The following is a 23,053-nucleotide window of genomic DNA, read 5'->3' on the forward strand; positions in this document are numbered from 1 at the left end:
TCACAAGGAATTTGGTGGAGGGTGACCTATTCCTAATCAGAAACCTTGGATGACCAAACATCTCAATGTTCAGTGGAACCCCAAGTCAGACAAAAGTCCAGACACAACCTCAGCCGACAGCGCGCCCATACACGAACGCAACAAGTAAACAACCCTGTCAGAAACTAGGTCTCAGGATATTTGACAACGTGTGCCAGGCAGCACAGCATCACATCATTCAAGGTGAAGCAAGAGTGAGCTCATGACAAACGTACCTCACGTCCATGAGATTGAGCCCCATGCTAATCTATGCTCATTTGAAGCGGGATAATGCCAGCTATCTAACCCTACCCGAAAGACCCCACGAACCGGTGGTCCAGCCCCAACTAGATGGTCCATTTAAAGATCTTTCGTGAGCGTGTGCCTCGAATGGCTGGTCCGGATCTCTACGCATGGCATTGATCAATCTCAACAACCCCTGGCCAGACATAAACTAGCAAGATGTTCAGGGCGTTTCATCACTCACAACAACCATAAGGTCCCTCCTACTTTAAAATATAATCCTTAATACTTGTGGCCGACAGAAGATGCATAAGTAGCACAGATAGCCTCAAAGATTCGTGACTGGGCATAACACTCATAATCCAGTGTGCGATGAGGGTTGTTTTTGTCGAGAGGTTGTTATACCAGTAAAAAAATCAGACGGTCATGGTGCACATCATTAAACAACCTTGTATAACTCTTTGTACCAAAAGTGCCAACAACTTCGAAAAAAACAGCACAGGCTATCTCGCCTGGCTCACCACTTCTGTGCTGGTGGAGATAAACCAAAATATATCAATAATAGAACAAAACCCTATCAGCTGTTGTTCATCAATTAGAGGCGTGCCATTCACAACAGAAAAAAATGACCATCAAAATTACCATCACAACGCATTGTCACAAAAACTCAAGGACTTGGGTTCTCTGCAATCGCCCTATTAACCATTGGATAAGTCAACTCCCACGAACCTCATCAGACAAACTCATCAGTGGTTTGCCACCTAAACTCTCTTCCTCAGCTGAACCATCACACAGAGGCAAACTCTCAGAGCGGGGTCCCCCTGCTCGCTCTCTTCCGCCCCTAAACATTGTGTGCAAAGACAGCTCCAACTCCATCTTGATATTTGCCAATTGTACAAAACAGCATTAAGACAAATAAAGGACAGCCGAGGAGTCAAAGTGCAGGAGTGTGAAGACAATAGTGATAATCTATTGAGTCATGTGGCCCAGAACACACTTCGAGTTATTTCCCAACATGACAAGACAATTTGTACTTTCGGGAGGATAGGCCGGATCCTATTTCCGAAAGTACTGGGGGCTTGGATCATTTAGCAGCATGGAACTGGAAAGAAATCAACCAGCGCAAAGTTCCATCAGAAGGATCGACATAGGGTTCATCGATGAGTGCTGTCCTAGGTGTTTGTACTACACACAGCATTTGAAGCAATCTCAATCAAGAAATGCTCACCCAACAGCCGGTCCACATCTGTAGAACCATTGTAGAAGATTTGGCTCTTAAACACACAAACTAATTCTACAGATGTACAGCAGAGTGAGTAAAATATGGGTACGATGTTGCATTCATGGCTCTATTTCAAGCAATTCCACTATCCAAGAAATGATGGAGGCTAGCAAGGCAAGTTAGTGCCGACTGAGCCCGACCCATCAAATGCATACTGCCGCCCAACATAATATGACAATGAGATCTAAAGGGGATATCGACATCCCCGATTAAGAAATTCTAGCTAATAAACAGCGACAGGATCCAGCCAGGCCCGCACTCCCATTCCCAGTTGCGCCAAAGTACAGCACGTAATTCTTCACACGACGGTTTGACACAGTTCAAATGCACGGTACAAGAAGCTAGCCTGAAACTATTAGCCAGTGCATGTTCAATAACAGGTGTACCTTCTTCCATTATCCGGTCAGGGTCTTCGTTCAATAGGCCTGCCCCATCCGTGTACCCAAAAAGGGACCCTTACGGCGGGACCACTATGGCCTATTGCAACGACTGTTACTAGTTCTACATGTGGTCATGAAGGATGTACCATAATTGTCATGTATTTGGTTCACTGAAAATAAATGATGATTTCTTGTACATTTATTTGTTGCATCTAATGAGCCTATAAAGATGAAGCGAGTAAGATTTTCATTGTTCCGGTTCGTATCCGTTGTTTGTATATGACAAATAAACACTCTTGATTCTAAAGTTGATAAATAAAGAGTCGTCCATTCAGTTGGAGATGAGAAAACATTTCTTCTTTCTGAATCTTTGGAATTCTCTGCCCAAGAGGTCTGTGGAGAATGTTATTGAAAACATTCAGGAAATCAAGATATGCATTCCTATTAATAGCTGCAATTGCTATTAACAAGAATGGAACATGTATAATTGTACCAAAAAAAGAATCTAGAAAGTGGGATTTTCATAAGGCTGTATGAAGATTTAAAATCCCACAGAAAGAAATTAGTTGCAAGTTCACATTGTGACAGTGTGAAACTCGTGTTGCATCCATAACAACTTTTGCAATATTAAGCAATTATAGTGTGTTGAGATTATTTTGCTTTGTTTTAAATTGTCTGGTTTGAATCTCCAGATGGCAACGGGCGAAGACTTATATCAAACCTTAATCCGACAATTAAAAAATAAAAATTTACATTTTATGTAATTATCCTTACATCTTTAAAAGATTACTTTTTTCAAAAATAAATTACAATTATTCACATTTTGAAAAAAAATCCCAGTTTCTATAAACACAATTAGACCGTTTGTAAAAACAAGTGAGTAGTTACAAAAAAAGCTCTCATGACACTGAAAGCTCTGAGGAATTGTGGTGTCTACATGTAATCGCAACTCTTAAATGTCAGTGGAAATTTCCAAATATTTATTCGGTAAACATGCTCTTACAGAACCACAGCATTTTAATCAAGGAGATATGGGAACTCATTTAGCAGACACCCTACATACTCTCACACAATATGTATAGGTAGGGCACACAGGTTACACAGAAAAGGCTGGAGAAACGGGTCAGCGGAGGAGTGCAGCAGCATCTATGGTAGAGCTAAGGGAGGGCGCAGTCAGACTAGTAGATACCACAATGAAAACAATTGCAACAGATCCAAGAACAATTTCCAAAGGGAATCGCTAGCGCGCTCAATCCACACCCGTCTAAGGAGACGTGGCTGATCCAAAGTAAGTTTCATGACCTTTGAATAATAACAATATTGGCACATTTTGCTGCCACTGGAGGTCCACATGAAGTCCACACGACAATGCTTGTGTATTGCTGAATAATTTTGCCCACATTGCACATCAGTTCCATCCACATCTTCCATCATTCACGGGGGATGGGAATCTGAAAAGCACAGAAGTCTCACAATGGCCAGATGCCACCATTCAGTTCAATGGAAATTCCTCAGCCTGGAGATACACGTTTTTTTTAAGAAGAAGCATCAGCAAGCATTGAGGAGAGGAAACTGCTATGTATCCTTAGACCTTGTATCATGAACAGGTGATATAGCTCATAACCTGCTCATGTACTGACATGCCATGGGTTTGCACCTGGCAAAAAAGAAAGCAAGCCATCTTTAAATTGTGAACCACAAATATCTCCTTTGCACAACAGAGTAGGCACTCAATTAGCAAAAGCTTTATTACTTCATGACCAAACTTGAAAGTAGCGTGGTCACTTTGATATAGTCATTACAAAATTCCACAAATCTATTGAATAATAACTAAACCCGCATTGGTCACTCTCAGGCCACATCACTTGCATGTTTAACACCAGATTCCCCAAATTTATACTGTATTCAAACCCCTGCCATGAGACAGAAAAAGATTCAAGAATGTGCCAAACGTCTCCTTGAAAATGAAAATCACCGCTGGTTCTGAGGATGCCTGGTCTTGGAGCACTAGAAGTGGGGAAGATATTGAGAATCTCAAGTCCATGAATCAAAAGCACATAGAAGTCCTGTATATGTAGTGGAAGGTATTATCCATCTGTCCCATTGGTGCTTCCTGCCCCCACTGGATAAAGAGTCTAGGCTTCCCACATTGAACTGACACAAGCAGAGTGGAAACGAGTCAAAACACAGTGTGTGAACAAAAAGAGGATAAAAAACTGTTTGGTGGCACAACTTAGTTGAACCGCTACCTCACAACTCCAGTGCGTTTGGATCAATCCTGACATTGGATGCAGTCTATGTGGAGTTTGCAAATTCTCTCTGTGCTCAGATGGTTTCCTTCCAGCTGCTCCATCCCTCACACATCCCAAAGTCATGCAGTTTGTGAGGCTAATTGGGTTATCCATTGGGAACATCAAGAGAATAAAACAGAATTAGTGTAGGATTAGGGTACATAGGTGGTCATGGTTAGCATGGGCTCGGGGAGGGGGAAAGCTGAAGGGCCTGTTTCCATGCTATGTTACTCTAAGCCTAACTGAAGAATAAGAATGTCCTTGCCCTGTTCTAGGATCCAGATTTCAGTATGTCCTTACTTATCTGCACACACAGCACCTCACTAATCTTCAGGTGAGGCAACTGTACCTTGAATGACCTGGACTGTTATGGCCTCCAATGGCTTCCACCTCCTCTTCCCCCTCCACAATGACTAATAGCTTTTTCTTTACATTCTGCTCTCTGCCCATTCTCACAGTTGTGATGTATTCCAAGGGAAATGCCAAGACTAGTAGCAACTGGCTGATGCAGAAAAATTTGAACTTAGCAAAAAGCTTTCCAGCCACATTATCCTCATTTAAATCTGTTACAGAAAGCACCACAGGAGAGTATTAACTAACCACTTCTAGAATCGTGACAACTGCCAGATGAAATCAACCAACATCTAGCTGATATTAAGAACAGGGATCCCTCTCAAAAAAACACTGGGAGGCGGTTTATTCCCGCTGTTAAGGCATTCAATCAGTCATAGAAGATTATCTGGGGCATGTCGCAACAAAATGACAGCACCTGCATCAAATCAGCAGTACTTCCTGCTTGACATCATAATCTTCTTGCTCTGCACACTTTCAGCTGACCTATACTAAAGCTCTTACCAATATGGCATGGCACATTGCCATACTTGCCAACTTGGAGCTTGAAGGTCACTCATAACAAAAAGTAATTATCAAGCTCAATTGCTTTTGAGCTCTTCCTCAGTTTTGTCCCAAGCGCCAGCCATGATTATATCCTCAAGGCTGTGGAGTGGTTTGTGCATCCTTACTTGGTTCCAAGATGAAAACACAATAAACCGATTGAATGTTAGCACAATTAATTTTATAATACAATACAAAACCCATTGAAATCGCAATTTTACTTGCCCACATTTTATAAAGTGGAGGAAGGAGCTAAGAGATGCATTCATTTTCAACTAATGTGTGATTATGATGATACTATGGATGGTTGTACAATGGTCATTGTCACTACAAAATGATGAAAGAGAACCTGATCAAGCTGTGTCAGCCATGTTTGGTGGTAACACTTTTGCTATTCTGCAAATTTTCCTAGAAAGCAGTGTTTTACAAATGTTATGATTTTTAAATATATTTGAATGAGGTCAATTTAATTGGAATCCCTCCTTAATTCAGATCAGTTCCAGTGATCATGAGAGATTCTGGTTGCCTGTTAACTAGCAAGTTAAATTAACTATTCTCAAAAGAAATTGGAGTGCAACATTTCCCACAAATGAGATCTTTCACTCTATTGAGCTGCTGCCAACTTTAGAAAGAGCAATCTTAAGAGCATTTGCTTTCATGTTCTTTCCCTACAGCCTAGGAACGTATTTCCTTTAAAGTAATCATTTTACTCTTGAAAGTTACTACTGAATTTAAACCACCACTTCCCCAGCAGGGTATTTCACATCACAAAAGGTCAAGGAAAATGATCCCCTCATCACTTTTCTGTTATCAGCCCAATAACAAGAAAAGGTTTATCTCAATTTAATGTATCAAAACATTAATGACAGAAAGATCTGTAATTAAATCTCCAATTGATCTTTTCTGCTCTGAGAATAATTTGTTTCTTTAGTCCCTTCACGTAACCTTATTCGTTCATTCTAGTAAATCACCTCTACGACCTCTCCAAGACCTTTAAGTCCTTCAGAGTTGATGTCCAGAAGGAAGTATACCAAAAAAAATTCAAACCAGTTATTTGAAAAAGTTCAGCATACCTTCCTTATTTTTGTACTTTCTGGCTATTTTTTATAAAGTGATCAAGGACCCCCTATGTCTTCTTGACAAGTCTTACCTTGTCTCCACTTCAAAGATTCATATGCTTACAACCAGAGGTGTATCCCATTTTTGCACTCGCCTTTAAAATTTTAGCATTTAGTTTACAATGCCTTTGCTAGTATCAAGCATACAAATCTCTGACTGAAGTGAGTGTTTTACCAAGGAGATTAAGTGAGAGAGGAGAAAAGGCAAATAGTCAGGGAAGAAAGACATCAAAACAAAAATAAAAGAAAGAAAAGCAGAATTAAAAACAGATGCATGAAAAATATTCCTCCAAAAAAAGACAAATTTATTTTGCTGCACGTAATACAAATAAGACGACAACGTGTACATGTTTGTCTATATCTGCTGCGGCATTTATCATTAATGTAGAATCTATTTGATAGTTTTTTTCAAACAAATCACCCTCCCACATTTCAGTGAATATGCCATCAAAGAGGGAAGAGATCTGAATATGAGGGAGTGTGTGGAAAGACTACAAGAAGTCTGCTTTGATTGAGATCAGTTATTCTTTTTGTTTATAATAGGTTCGAAACATCTGGGAAAGCCTAAAATAAATACCAGATTTTCATTCTGCATTGCGTGAAACAGATAATGCATTGAAGTCACTTCCGTATTTAATGTAGAATCAATTTAAACGGCAATGAAATGTTTCTCTACTGAGTTCTGGTTGTCTGTGTGTACCACTGAAATTTCTGAAAGGAAACGATTTGGATTAAATCATTGCAAAACATAAACCAGCAGCAAAAAAACAGCAGATCATGGTTGAAGTCTAGACCTCCAACGTCCTCTGTAGCCTTCCTCCCTCATTCCATGTGTTTCAATAGGAAGTGACACACAGAAACTTTGATCAATTTGATTTCACACTTGATATTTACTTGCATGTTACATTTACTTTGCTCTACCTCAAGCACGAAAAAACATTATGAATCATTCCTAAAATTGTACTTCCATTTCCTAACCTAGCATTCCATTGTGTTTAAGGAACTCATTAATTGAAGCAAACACAACTTTGTTGTAATGGGGGGGAACAGTTGTGGTCAACAGATGGACTCGCTTAAATCCTCTCCCTCTCTCTGTGCACCCACCAGAGTTTAATTGCGCACACATGCAACACAGTGTACTACACACAACATTGAAGATAAATAAGATTTCTTCCATGGATTTGGTTATTTAGTGAAAGTGGATCAAATGCATATCACAATAGCACAATTCTAGCAATGTAAAAAAAAAGCAAAATGAGGAACTATGCATGTCCACAAACACCTGCTAATTAATATAGCACATTATCACATCTTCCAAAACATTGCAAACCAAATTTGTTTTTTACTGTGGTCTCTGCTATGTGCATAAATTCAGCCTGACGTGCACAAAGCAAAAATAATACACCGCGCAAAGGAGATAAATGTTTAGTTAAAAATAAAAGATACAACATGCTGGAGTAACTCCACTCAGACAGCATTTCTGGAGAACATAGATAGGCGAGGTTTTGGGTCGGGACCCTTCCATGTTCTCCGGAGATGCTGCCTCCAAGATACTTGCTGAGTTAGTCCAGCACTTTGTGTCCTTTCTTGTAAACCAACATCTGCACTTTCTTCTCTCTAAATTCTTAGTTAATTTGCTTTAGGCATTAGTTTTAAAGAATCAATGATTCAAAGGATGCCAAGAGAACAACTAGTTCTGCTTTAGTAGTGGCACGGCATTCCTCCAAATTAACCTGAATGACGGGAACAAACAATAGCTGTTAAATGTTTCAACTGAAATTCCTCAACAACACTGCAGCAGTCCCTCAGTAAGCCAATAATATGTATTTAAGGAAATATAAATTAAATGACGGCATGCTATAACAGCTTAAAGCTGAGATCTGGACTTCAAATAAATAATTCAATGAAAGGAGCTGGAGAAGATGAAAAAGCAGTTTGAAAAGCATTCTAGTGTGCTTGAATAGTAACATGGAACATGAAAGTTAGGAAGTTATGGTAGACATTTATAAATCAACAATGGGCCTCTTCTAGAAAATGGCCTCTAATTCTGTCCACAAGAGGTGATCATATAGAGCTGTATATAGTCACGAGAGGGCATAAATAGGATGAATGCTCACAATCTTTTTCCCAAGATTATTTTTTCCCCAGAAATATGAAACTTAAGGGCAACCTTTTTCACACAGAAATATGGAAAAAGGAAAAAGGTAAGTTTTTATAAATGCATCAAGTTATCATGACTTGATGCATTTAAAATTAGTGGATGAAAAATTAATAATAATTTTCAACGGTAATCGGATATATTCAATGAACTGCCGAACTGGGATTTCAATTCACAACCTCCAAGATAGAAGAATGTTTGCTAAGTGAATCAAGTTGACACCAAATAAAGTAAATCAGACTTTGACTGTGATACCAGCTCAGAAGATGTCGAGTTTAAGGAAAGGCCCTTTAATGGGACATTTCTCAAAAATGTCAATACAAATAATGCACAAAACTAAAGATGACATTAATCGGCGGGGGGGGGGAGGGGGGGAAGGAACGGTATTTCAAACAATGTGAGCACTGACAGGAAAAAGTAGAAGCTGGTGAGAGGGGAGGGAGCCCCACGGTGGCCTGAACAAAGCATCTCCGGCCAGGGGCTGCAACATGAGCCGCAACAACAACCGAATCAACTGCACAGCAGCTGGTGAAGAAGCGCTCCGTGGTGCACCTTGTGGAAGATGTCGGCTGCGAATAGCTCTCTGCTGCCTTCCCAGTGTCATACCGACAGTGGCTGAAATTGGAAGAGTAGTGGACCTGGGCGACGCTTTTATCTCTATGAAGCAGAAGGAAAGTCCATGCCATCCTCCCGCTGCATTAGCACATGTCATTCAGGCAATATGACCACCTACGGTAAATTGTTTAAATACCAGGGGGAGAGAGACGGAGCAGCCAGCCTTCGGCCCAACAGCTGCCCGCCAACCACCACCTCCACTGGTTGCGCCTGTGCCGAAAGACACTGTGGCTGGCTGGTGGACCAGCCGAAGGCGCAGAGGTGGCGACCAGTTCCGCTGTCCGGTCCCAGCGGCCGCTTGCAGCCACCCGAGCTACTTCCCTCCCCGGCCACAATGCGGTGGCTCCGGGCCCGGAGTGCTGCGGCAGTGTTGAGCAAGTTGCTGGCATGATCCCCGACTCCCTCCTTCACAATGCTCCTGCTCTCCCTGCAACTTTACCTCTGGCGGCCCAGCCCATTTGTGCAGCCCAGGCCAAAGATACTGGAGCAAGAGCCAGGCCATGCTGACCCGGGTCAGACTCCCCACACGCTGTGAAAGGAACTCTTTTCCCCCTCCCCCCCCCCCAGCGGCGCTGTCCTTTTACAGCCGCTTCCCATCAACTGCCAGCAATGAGGGATAGACTTGGCTATCCCTCAGTACAGCAACATCGTTCTTGATGTTGCTGCACCAAGAGATAGCAAAGTCTATCTTTTTTGGCTAGCAACCTAACCTTTGGCCTCCAAGACACAGATAAATTGTCATGCCTTATTTCTGGTTAAAAAATAGCAGCTTCATTGCCGGGAAATACAGTATATTATATCCTTCAGAACCATACAGCACAGAAATAGGCCCATTTTCCCCACATTCAGCCCATATATTTATCTATATATCTATCCAAAATGTCTTTAATGTTGTTATTGTATCTGTCTTAACTATTTTCTCTGGCAACTTGTTCCACATACCACCATCTGTGTGAAAAAGTTTTCCCCTCGGGTTCCTATTAAATCTTTTCCCTCTCACCTTAAACCTAGGCCCTGAAGTTCTTGATTCCCCTATCTTGGGAAAAAGACTAGGTGCATTCACTCTATTTATTCCTTGATTTTATATACCTCTATAAGATCATCCCACAGCCTCCTGCACCCCATGAAAAAGTCCTAGCCTGCCCAACCTCTCCCTATCTCAGACCCTCGAGTGCTGGCAACATCCTCATAAATATTCACTGCACACTTTACATCTTAATGGTGTATTTTCTATAGCAGGGTGACCAAAACTGAACACAATGCTCCAAGTGCAGCCTCACCACCATCTTGTATGACTACAACATTGCCTCCCAATTTTTATCTTTAATTCCTTGACTGTTGAAGGCTTGTGTGCCAAAAGCCTTTTTCTCCTCGATATCCACTTGCGACACCACTTTCAGGGAACCTGGTACTTATACTGCGAGATCCCTCTGCTCGATAACACTCCCCAGGGCCCAACAGTTCACTGCGAAAGTACTGCCCTGGTTTGTCTTCTCATAATGCAACGCTATCTGAATCGAACCCCATTTGCCAATCCTCAGCCCACTTGCTTAGCTGGTCAAGATCCCACTGTAATTCTAGAGAACTACCTTCACTGTCTACAATACTCCTGCTTTAATGTCATCTGCAAATTGAACGTTTAAATTAATATGAAGTAAATTAGATGCTTCCTCTAATTGTCATATTAACTGGTCAATCAAACAAGTTTTACAAACACCTCATTTTGGGAAAGAATTAAACTTCTGCAAGTGAAAGGGTTAAACCCCATTTGAATTACTAGCTTCACACTTGGACAGAAATTTCTTATCACTACAGTCACCTATATTAATTCTGAGCCAAATCCACCCACCCTCAACTCCCACATCAAACAATCCCCCTTTTACAGTCAGACACAGTAAAACACTGTTTGTGCCATTCTGACTGCAATCAGATTCTCTGTTATAATTCTTTTCACAAGCGATTCATTTCAGCTTGGAATCTTTCAGCCCGCGTGTTATGTATCTACAACTCATACTCTGTGGAAGTGTTCTCCTTTCATCTGCTTCCAGCCAGTTTCAATGCTGTTGTTGAGCACTTTCGTCTCACAGAAAATCTGCTGAAGTTCAGATCAGGGCCAGTTGAAAATAAACAGAATCGCCACCCAGCTTTTGAACATATGCTCAGAGTTTTACTGGAAGTGAGACAGATGAAGACACATGCAGCTGAATCACAATTAAAGGAGCAGTTAAAAGCCATGTGGACAAAGTAAAAATGGAACCAGTTTAAATCTTGCTCAATCCAAAAATCAATGGACTCTGCAAAATATTGATACAGAACAGACTGGGTACGAAATAAGTAATTGGTTCAGATCAATAGCGGGTTACTTATTATTTCTCTGACTTTGCCAAAAGGATCAAGCCAATTAGCCCCCAGCAAAGATTAATTTGGCGAGTTTCTAACGTGCACGTTGACAGAGAACCAATGCAAAGATCGTGGAAAAGAAACAACTTTACTGAAGAGCCCCTGGTCAATTTGTCCCTTCCCACCCAAACCACCCCCTCCCCGGGTACTTTCTCTTGTCAGGAAATGCTACACTTGTCAATTTACCTCCCCCTTCGACTACATCCAAGGACCCAAGTAGTCTTTCCAGGTTCACTTGCACCTCCTCCAACCCCATCTACTGCATCCGCTGTTCCAGGTGTCAACTTCTCTATATCGGCGAGACCAAGCATAGGCTTGGCGTTCGTTTCGCCCCACACTGCTGCTCAGTTCGCACTAAGCAACCTGATCTCCCGGTGTCTCAGCAATTCAACTCCCCCTCCCATTACGAATCCGATCTTTCTGTTCTGGGCCTCCTCCATTGCCAGAGTGAGGCCCAGCGCAAATTGGAGGAACAGCACCTTATATTTCGCTTGGGTAGTTTACACCCCAGCGGTATGAACATTGACTTCTCCAATTTCAGATAGTCCTTGCTTTCTCCCTCCTTCCCCTCTCCTTCCCAGCTCTCCCACAAGCCTACCGTCTCCGCCTCTTCCTTTCTTTTCCCCCCCCCCCCCCCCCCCCCCCACATCAGTCGGAAGAAGGGTCTCGACCCAAAACGTCATCTATTCCTTCTCTCCTTAGATGCTGCCTCACCCGCTGAGTTTCTCGAGCATTTTTGTCTATCTTTTACGGAAGAAAAGGTTGTTTACTACCTCTGAAAACTTTTCCAGCCGTCTTCACATAACTTCTACATCTTCATTTGCTACCCTTCCATTCGTCAGAACAGGGTGGCATGGGGGAACAGTTGATAGCGCCACTGCCTCACAGGTTTAATCCTGACTGAGGTGACTCTGTGCTGGCTGCGCAGGTTTGCATATTCTCCCCCTGATCACGTGAGTTTTCTTGGTTGCTGCAGTTTCCTCCCAGGTCCCAAAGATATTTAGATTGATTAGTTAATTGACCACTGTACATTGCCCTCATTAAGTAGGTGAGTGGTAGAGTGGCCCCTCTGAAGTTCAGGGAAAATAATCGAAGTTTGTGAAAACTATCCTTACAGCTAAAACCTGGTCATTGTCTTCAGGACCCTCTACAAAGCCTCCTGAAATGGGGCAACCAGAACTGCACACTGCTTCAAATGCAGCCAAACCACAGTTTTATAAAGCTGCAACATGACTTCCTGACCCTTATACTCCATGCCCACACCATATGCTTTTTTTCACTTAACTTTTGTTGCCACTTTCACGGAGCTATGCACTTCAACCCCAAGATCCCTATTTGCATCAATGCAGTTAAAGGTCTTGTCATTAACTATATGCATTCCCCTTGAATTCAACCTCCCGTAGTGCAACATCTCAGACTTCATCGGATTAAACTCCATCTGTCACTGATCCACCCATATCTTTAACTGATCTATATCTTCTTGCATCCTTTGACAGCTTTCTACGCAATTCCACCAATTTTGGTGTCATCTGCAAACTTACTAATAACTAAGTCATCTGCATTTGCATCCAAGTCATTTATATATGACACAGACAAAGGTGCTAATCCCTGCAGAATACCATTGGTCACAGAACTTCAGCCAGAATAACACTCCCTCTGTCTTTTGTGGGTAAGCCAGTTCTGCATCCAAACGATCAATTCATCTTGGATCCCATCCATCTTCATCTTCCAGAACAGCCAGCCATGATGGATTGTATCAAATGTCTTACTAACATCCATGTCACCAACATCCACTGCCCTACCCTCATAAATCACCTCCTATCCCTAATGATCCTATCCAACAGCTTCCGTGTCATTGATGTAAGGACCACCAGACTATAACTTCCTGGAATCTCCTCTCTTGCCTCATATCACTAAATACAATTTTAGAATGTGATTGTGCCATAAAACAATCAACTGTTTTTCAGGGAATGGGTCTTGCATCCTGACCCACACTGGGTATAATATGACTCTAGACTCAACACTGCATTTAACTATTTATCACCCTCTGAAATAGTTTAGCAGGCCAAACAGTTCAAGGGGCTGTTAGGGACAAACATTAAGGTTCATAAACCTTGGCAGAAGAGTCCACAAACCAATTCATCTATTATTCAGAAATAAGGACTCTGTGTGGCAGTCACGAACCAGTTATTCAGATAAAGAGAGTTCCACAGACACTGCTCGAACGCCGAGTTCTTCCAGCAGATTATTTTTTGTTTTGATGACTCATCTTGACTTCCTCCTTACATTCTCACCAAGATCGAAGCCACCGCATGGTATTAAGAACAAGGCAAGAGCATTAGGTACAGCAAGGTCTGTGAAGCAGACTGATTTATGGGCATCAGTGGTTACAATGAGCACTTGTGGTTCAGAACTAATCATGTTTGTAGCTAAACTGTTGCGAACCTGGCCTGCCTGCATAAAGCAGGAAGGATCAAATTAACCTAATTAATGCCTATTTAGTCCAGCCTCAATAATCAGCAAAGTGATAGAAAATGTAATTGACAGTAGAATCAAGCAACACTTATTTGGTGATAACTTACTGATTAAAGCACAGTTTAAGGTTTCATCAGGACAACTCTAGACATTATCAAACCTTTGATCCATCAAAACCTGGATGCCATGCGAGACCATTCCCTAATGAAGACCAAGTCTAAAGTGTTCATGTCGGGTGATCACAACCTATACAGCTATGATGACCTTCACAAAGCCATCAGGGATACCAAAAAACAATTGGAGACCAAACTAAAGTCCCAGACTAACTGTCCAATTGCAGCAAGGCTTGCAAGCTATAATGGGTTACAAAGCAAAGTTAAACAGAATTAATGGCAACACACATCCTTTCCTTATGAACTTAATACATTATGAGCTTGTTTTGAACAGAAGATCAGTGGAATAAAGTCATCTGCCCCGACAGCCTCAGGTGCACTTTTACTTTAGGCCACCAATACAAACGTCACACCGACTTACCCGAGTTAACCTGTGGCAAGCAAGTGGCCCAGACAGAGGCTCCAGCCATGTCCTCAGAACCTCTGTGGAGCAGCTGGCAGAAGTATTCACAGACATCTTTAATCTTTCCTATTCCAATTCGAGGTTCCCACCTGCCTTAACAAGATCAGTATCATCCCAATGATCCGAAAGAAAAACAAGGCAGCATTCCTTTGTGCCCTCAGTCTGAAGAAGGGTTTCGGCCTAAATGTTGCCTATTTCCTTCGCTCCATAGATGCTGCCTCACACGCTGAGTTTCTCCAGCACGTTTGTCTACATTCCTTTGTGACTGCCTCTCAGTGGCTTTGACATCTACTATCAAAAGGCTGGTCATGGCACACATCAACTCCAGCCTCCCATACTGCTGTGATCTACTGCAATTCACCTACCGCCACAATAGGTCCATAGCAGATGTCATCTTCCTGGCACAACACTCATCCCTCGAACATCTAGATAACAATGACACCTATGTCAGATTCCTATTTATTAACTTCTGCCTTCAACAACATAATCCTAACCAAACAAATCTCTACAATCCAGAACCTAGGACTCAGTAGCCCCCTCTGCAACAGGATCCTCGACTTCCTGACCTATAAAATGCAATTAGTAACGATAGACAACAAATCATCCTCCATGATAAATCTCGATACAGATGCCAGACTCAAAACTGCCGTTTGAGGTTTGAACCAGCTTTAAAAGGGCACCGATAATACAGTGCCCAAAAGGAGTAAGATGACATGCCTCAATGGCGACCGACCAGTGGCACTAACATCAGTGGTGTTGAAGTGCTTTGAGAGGTTTTTTATGGTGCATATCATTTTCTTCCTTAGCAAGCACCTGGACTCACTTCAATTTGTCCACAAATAGATCAATGAAGGATGTGATCAAATTGATTCTCCACTCTGCACTGGACCACTTGGGCAATAAAAACACTGTGTTCATAGACAACAGCTTGGCATTCAACAGCACGAGACCCTCCAAACTTGTAACCAAGCTCAGGGAACCAGTTTACCTGTATTTCTCCAAAGGTCTCCACCATTTTGTGGTGCAGAAGCTTGAGTGTGTCCGAGATCCAGAGACTTAAACCATCTGGAGCCGCACACCTAGCGGACTGTGCATGGTGGGCAGGTCAAGGGGGAGGTTCCTGACAAAACATGGCCCAAGAAGAAGACCTGAACGGTGAAACGGGTGGAGGATGGTGGCTGGCCAACGGATGGAGCACCACAAGAGCTGAAAAGGTGGAAGAAGGCTGTAGCAGGGAGATACTCCGAACCGTCATGGAACCCATGCTGTTGGAACTTTGTCTCTCTTTGTCAAGGACCCCGAGGTGGCTGTTCATGTATCAGTCTCCCACATGAAAAGATGTCATGCACAAGTGTCCACCTGGGCAGACATAATACTGAAAGGACCCACCAAAAGGAATATCATACCCAAGTTCGAGTAATCACACATGATGATAATCACCAGCAGGATGACCACTAGCCCAAACAGAACAATATATTTGCAATATATGTCTGAAGAAGGGTCTCGACCCGAAACGTCACCTATTCCTTCGCTCCATAGATGCTGCCTCACCCGCTGAGTTTCTCCAGCATTTTTATCTATCTTAAATATATTTGCAATGGTTATATTCTCCAAGGACACTACAGTTGGCACAGAGTGAACGCCGTAGAACATCTGTAATCAGACGGCACCGAGTTGTGAAGCAGCCTTGTTAAATGTTACAATGTTAGCAGAACATCCCTTTAAATGGCATCTAAATGGAGAACATGATGCATTGTGTTCCTTGTACTATTTGCTCATCAGTCATGCCCTTGAGATAGAAGAGACGGAGTATGCTGGAATCTTAAGCAATAAAACACATTACTGGAGGAATTCAGCAGATCACAGCAGAATCCATGGAGGGAAATGGACAGCCGATGTTTCAGGTTAGGAGCTTTCTTGAGAATAATGAAGTAGATGGGAGGTAACTGGCAGAAAGATGCTGTACGAGGACAAGACTTGTCTTGCGAGCTCCAATTTATATCTCAAAGACTTGAACTGTGTTTTGGACTACAAGTGACCCTGAAAATCAAACAGTGGAAATTTGAAATAACAACAGAAAATGCTGGAAATATTAGGCAGATTAGCCAAACTGATGGAAAGTGAAAAAGAGTTATGGGCCTGTCCCACTTAAGCGATGTTTTAGGTGACTACAGGCCGTCACCACATGGTTGCCGGGGTGTCGCCTGTATGGTCGTGAGTAGTCTCTTCAGTCACCCAAAGAATCATAGCATCTTTCTGGTCGCTGCTGGATTTTAAACAAGTTGAAAAATTTTAGGGGACAGTCGGCAAAAGTGGGTTTGACGCCAATGAGCGTAGCTTGACTTCTCATGGCGTAGGTTGTCGCTGGTGCTGACTTCGCTTTTTTTGGTTGTTAAAGTGATTTTTAAAATAAATTTATTATAGATAATTTCAAATTTTATGTGATAATATTTTTTAAGCACGGTTGTATGTTATTTATAATCTCATAATAAATCAAACTTTTCTTTTGTCAAAGTGATGATTCTTTATAGATTTATTATAGATAATTTCAAATTTTATGTGATTATAATAATTTTGTATGCACTGTTGTATGTTCTTATCAACCTTTTTTTGGTGTTAACTTGTGTTTGGTTCAATATCAATAAAGGAAATGCTTGACATTTTGACGGCAAATTGATGTATGAAGATATTATATTTCAAAGTATTGTCTAATGGCATCACTTTCAAATATTTAAATTTCATATACTTTGATCAATAAAACAAACACAAACACCAGCATTGCACTGCATTGAAAAGCAAATTATTTTCATATATTTTGATCAATAAAACAAACATAAACACAAGCATTGTACTGCGTTGAAAATTAAACTCTTTTGGGAGGATGTGGGTGTCCCTAAAAAGGCCTTTTCTTGTGGTCTGTTGTGGGCTCTCTTCCTGGAGCGATGGACGTCCGTTTTTGGTGTGGGCTGCTTGCTGCTGGTCTTCAGATCATGTCGTTCTGCCATGGTACACTGCCTAGTTCGGAGTTGTAGTAAGTGCAGAGATGGTCTCTCTGGTTCTTTGCTCTCTTGTTGCAGATGTTTCTTGGCAATCTCTCCAGTGCCACCATTGGTGCAGCCTGTCCTCCAGTTCTCCATGAGCCTGGTGTGATGTTGCCTGTCTGGTTGTCCACTCGGTCACCCTCCACCATGGCTGCTGTTGCTGCACGTCTGGTACGGATCACGTTGTGGAGGACACATGCTGCGTAGACAATGGTCTCCACATTCTTGGGCTCCTGCTCCATCGCAGTCAGCAAGCATCTGAATCTGCTGGCGAGGGTGCCGAAGGAGTTGTCCACGACCCTCCTAGCCCTGGACAGCCCGTAGTTGAAGATCCTCTGCTTCCTTGACATCTGCCTGTGAGGGTATGGCTTCATCATCCATGAGCTGAGTGAGAAGGCATCATCAGCAACCAGTGTGTAGTGGATGTCAGGGTTGTCTTCTCCTGGCAGAGGTTCAGGGTCGGGAAAGCCTGCTCTTCCTTCTTCCAGTGCTTGCCCAAGGGAGGTCTCTCTCCGGATCCTACCATCTGCGACACTGCCAAGCGTGCCCACATCCACAAACAGGAAGTTATAGTTTGCATCCTCCACAGCTATGGGTACAAGGGACTGGAGCTTCTTGTAGTTGAAGTATATTGAAGCTCCCTTGGGTACATCTGATGGCCACATGCTTGCCGTCCACTGCCCCTTATGTGTGCTGGAAGTTCCATCTGGCATCAAAGCCTTGCGCTACTCTCTTCCACTCATCTGGTGTATTAGGGCAGTCCATGACTTCATCTTCATAAGCATTGACGATGGCCTCACAGGTCTCGAGGACAACCTTGCTGATGGTGTTGTGGGCCACAAGAAATCTGTAGGAGAGGTTCTTGGTGGAGTCTCCTGATGCCAGGTAGCGGAGGATGATGGCTAGGTGCAGGCCTGGATCCGGTGGCTTCCTCATGAAGGTCTCCTTTTTCTCGAGGAGAGGGCCCACCTGTGTCTTCAGCTCAGGGGGGAGCCTGGTGAATTTTCTGAAGGCAGCCTCATCTTCTTGCTGGAGCACAACCACACAGACCTCTTTTTGGGCATCTTCTTCCCCATTCTTCTTGTCCTTCTGTCTTGCTGATCTATAAGCACGAGGGCTGCTGCAAGCAGCAGGGCTTCTTCTTCTTGAGAGACCAATGCCCTTTGATGTTGCTCCATGGGAGTCATGACACAGAATGATTGGAAACCCCACCCTACAACCCCTTTTATAGGAAAACAGGGCGATTCCATTGTTTTGGAGGCAAAAATGACGTGAATTGTCTTCAATTGTCACCGACAGGGTCGTAGCTTGTCGCGGGCGGACGTAGGTTGTCGTTGGTTGTCGTAGGTGTCGTCATAGCAGCTTGTCGTAGGTAGATGTTCTAAGTCGTGATGATTGGGCCGCCATTTGTCGGGAGCTTGCCGCAGCATGACGTCGACTAGGTGGTAGGTTGTTGTAGCTTGTCGTAGACATTGTCATAGGGGGTCCAGTCACGGGTTTTTCGGCGGCCTGCTACGACTATGAAAGTCGCCGGCAGTCGCCTAAAAAATCGTCCAAGTGGGACAGGCCGAGGTCAAAGACAATAGAAGACACCAACTGCTGAATGTTTCTGCTATTTTCTGTTTTTATAAATGATATCACTGGATGTGTACCTGACAGTGGGAGAACATTGTATGCATGAATGTAAATTACACATGAATGTGCCACTCTAATTTTACTGAAATTTATCACCAATTCAATTTCCATTGTGTAAAATTAATATTGGATCACAATTTTCTTGACAATACTTCCTTCAACATGCCTATGGTGACAACTTGAACCTAATGTCAGATGATCAGCTGCTCCTGATTGAGCCAAAGACTAAGCGGAAGCTCAGAGGGGACCGTGCCTTTGCTGTGTCGGCTCCGAGATTGTGGAATGAATTGCCTCTGCACGTTAAACAGGCCCCTTCTCTAGCTGTTTTTAAGTCACTCCTGAAGACATATCTATTCTCCGTGGCCTTTGTAGACCAGTGAGGTGTTGAATTGTTTATTAACTTTATTTGCTTGGTTTTGCTGCGTTGTTCGTACTCGTGTTTTATGTTTTTTTAATTTATTGTTTGGATTTTCGTATGTAATTTATGCGCCTCGTGTTAGTTGTATGTTCTGTTGTTCTGCCTGTTTTATGATGTCTTGCTTGTTTTCTTTTTTCTGTACAGCACTTTGGTCAGCCTTGGTTGTTTTTAAGGTGCTTAACAAATAAAGTTATTATTATTATTATTATTAATAACTGGTAACATTAAGTTTTCTCTAACCAGTAAATGGAAAGAATAGAGCACCTTTCACAATCTCAAGAGATTCCAAAAGAGCTGTGCAACCAATGAACTTTTGAAGTACAGTCGTCGTTATGATGTAGGGAATTACACAGCCAACTTGTCCACAGAGAAATCTCCCAGAAACACTAATTTGATAATTAGCAGGCAATTGTCTGGAAATTGGACTTCACTCATTTTCCATGCACTAAACATGTGTATAGCACGAAGGTCCAAATGCATTCCTTGAAAATTGGGCCAAAATATAGTAAAAGCAGCATGTAGAATCATGCAGTAAAAGAGCATATATGCAGTATTTACAGTGCATTCAGAAAATATTCACACCACTTCACTTTTTCCACATTTATGGATTTAATGCATTTTTTTTAATCATCAATCTACACACAATCCCCCATAATAAAAAAGCGAGAAACAGGTGTTTATAAATTTTTGCAAAGTAATTGAAACAAAAATGTGGAAAAGGTGAAGGGGTCTGAATACTTTCTGAATGCACTGTGTCAAGACCTGCATGTATTTCAGGCTTCATTGCTGCCCTAATCATTGCACATCAGATCATCAACTGTAGCCTCAGAACAATTGGATAAAATATTGCAGTAAAAGTGAGATAAATCACATGACAAGGTAAGGTATGGAAGAGGCATTCCCCAGTGCGTCTTCCAGATCGTTGCCCACTCATTTAAACTATATTCAGGAAGACACAAAATGCTGGAGTAACTCAGCGGAACTGGCAGCATCTCTGGAGAGAAGGAATGGGTGACGTTTCAGGTCGAGACCCTTCTTCGACTTTCCCGACCCGAAACATCACCCATTCCTTCTCTCCAGAGATGCTGCCAGTCCCGCTAAGTTACTCCAGCATTATGTGTCTACCTTCGATTTAAACCAGTATCTGCAGTTATTTCCTAAACTATATTCATACCTTTGAAGCCTCTTCATATCATCTTCACTACTTATTTAACTTTGGATCATGAAAAAAATCAGCAATCATTCCTTCCATGCCTTTATCTGGACCTTTCATGATTATTTCTTAATGTTCAAGCCCCGACTCTAATCCCTGCGGTACACCACTTCTAACATCTTGCCAAGCTGTAAAATATACACCTTTGCTTACCAGTTAGCAGTCACACATCTATACAAGCAATCTTGTTATATTCTATATCATGAGCTTTAAACTTCTGCAATAAGCTCTGATGTGTCACCTTATCAAGAAGAAACTAAAAATCTAAGTATAGTAAAGGACATGTACTGTTTCCCTTTATACACAGCATGTACATACAAGGCATCAATATTAAAAGGGAGACACTTCCATTGAAGTCTCACGGCCAATCAAAGCAGAACATGCTTCTAGGTTCGACAAATACAATAGGTTGTGTACAAAAGGTCTGAGTTATGACTGTGGGGGAGGCCAAGCACTGTGTAATCACAATGTCATTAGTTGACTGCTCCAGGAAAATGTCAGGTGAATAACATTACAATCAATTTTATTAATTAATTTGATTACATCAAGTATCCAGAGCAATTATCCGAAATGCATGATTTTATCCAGAAATAAATGCTTGCACAACCTACCCAGGATAAAAACAGCAACACGGACGATGCATACATTGGTCTAATTTATAAGCTAATGTCCTTATGATATTAACTGAGGAACAAACATCATACTATAGGAATCTTTTACACTCACTAGAGATTTATTCTTTCATAGTCATAAAATACAGAAACAGGTCCTTCTGCAATTACATTCTTGCCAATCCACACTAACACGATTTGTCTGGATTAGATCCTTCAATCTCTTGCCTATTTAAGTAACTGTCTAAATGTTTCTTCAATATAGTGATTAGATCTGATTCCACCTCATCCTCTGGCAGATCAACCCTTGGTCTCTTTGCTCCAGGGAAAACAAGCTCTCTCAAAAACTAAAGTCCTCCAATCCAAACAGCAACCTAGTAAAGGGCCTGTCCCGTTGGCCATCATTTGAGCGTCAATACGCATGTCGCGCACGACGTGACACGCACGTGATGCCCGCATGGTGCATGGTGACATGGCCAGTGACACGCGGTCGCGTGTGGCACCCCAGGATTTTGGTATGTACAAAATCTTTATGCACCATCTCCGTGACGCGCAAATGACGGCCAAGTGGGACAGGCCCATAAGTCTCCTCTGCACTTTCTCCAACACAACCACATCCTTCCTATTGTGTGATGACCAGACTGCACAATATTCCAAGTACAATCTATCTGGTGCTTTGTAAAGTTGCATCACATCATCCCAACATATACTTTCTCTGCCCCAACTAACTACCATATTCAACACCTTATTTCCACCCATATTGTTATTTTCAGGGAAGTATGGATTTGAACTACAAGGTTCCTTTGTTCATCAACATTCCTTAACACCCTACCATTTATTGCAATTCCTTCTATCTCTATTTTACTTCCCAAAATGAATCACCTCACATTTGTTGGGATTAAATTCCACCTGCCAACACCCCACCCAACTTCCCAATTAATCGATCCTGCAGTAGCCTTGCACAACATTCCTCGTTACCCATAACACCAACAACTTTGAAGTCATCCTCAAACTTTATGAATCATACCTCCTACATTCACATCCAAGTTGTTAATATTAATCACAAACAACAGGTGTCCCAGCCACAGACTTCCAAACAGAAAAGCATCCTTCCACAACTACTTTCTGCCTTTATCATCAAGCCAGTTTTAGATCCAATTACCCAGCTTGTCCCATAGCAATATCAGCTAGTTCACCACATGCATAGTACTGTATAAGGATGTTTCTGAATTCAGGTCCCTGGAGTTGACCAGAAACCACAATTTTCTGACTATCAGGTACGTGTTTGTCAATATTCACAATTGAGAACTACCAAACCAATTTTCAATACTTACATGTCTGTGGTGCAGGCAGGACTCTTGCTGTCCGGATGGGACCATTACGGATAGAATACAGCTCCTGAGCCTCGCCACTCATCTAAAAAGAGAATCAATAGCAAAATGAAATTTTCCAAATAACATTCACACATTTTTTCCATTATTTTCATGAATATCAGCATTCAATCTGTTGTGAGCATAATTTGTGTATTTAAACAGTTGCTACAGACCTGATCCAATTATTTATTTTTAGGGTATGCTCTTATCCTAGGTACTCGCACCATAGAGTCATAGAGTCAAAGAACCATAGAGCATGGACAAAGACCTTTGGCCCAATGGTCTAAGAAGTATGACTTCAGGAAGTCCTCA

General features: G+C 42.1%; 1 protein-coding gene across 1 annotated transcript in view; it reads right to left on the reverse strand.

Annotated features, from left to right (window-relative positions):
* The window catches only part of bcas3 (BCAS3 microtubule associated cell migration factor), a gene marked incomplete at its 5' end in the record, with an annotated part of 612,428 nt that extends 589,682 nt beyond the window's left edge, over positions 1–22,746 (reverse strand). The window contains one exon of the mRNA XM_055657406.1: positions 22,703–22,746. Within this exon, the coding sequence (XP_055513381.1) occupies positions 22,703–22,746 (44 nt within the window). The remainder of the gene's footprint in view (positions 1–22,702) is intronic.
* Positions 22,747–23,053: the final 307 nt, after the last annotated feature.

The sequence above is a fragment of the Leucoraja erinacea genome, chromosome 28 (genome assembly GCF_028641065.1).
Source record: "Leucoraja erinacea ecotype New England chromosome 28, Leri_hhj_1, whole genome shotgun sequence".
Classification (NCBI taxonomy): Eukaryota; Metazoa; Chordata; class Chondrichthyes; order Rajiformes; family Rajidae; genus Leucoraja; species Leucoraja erinaceus.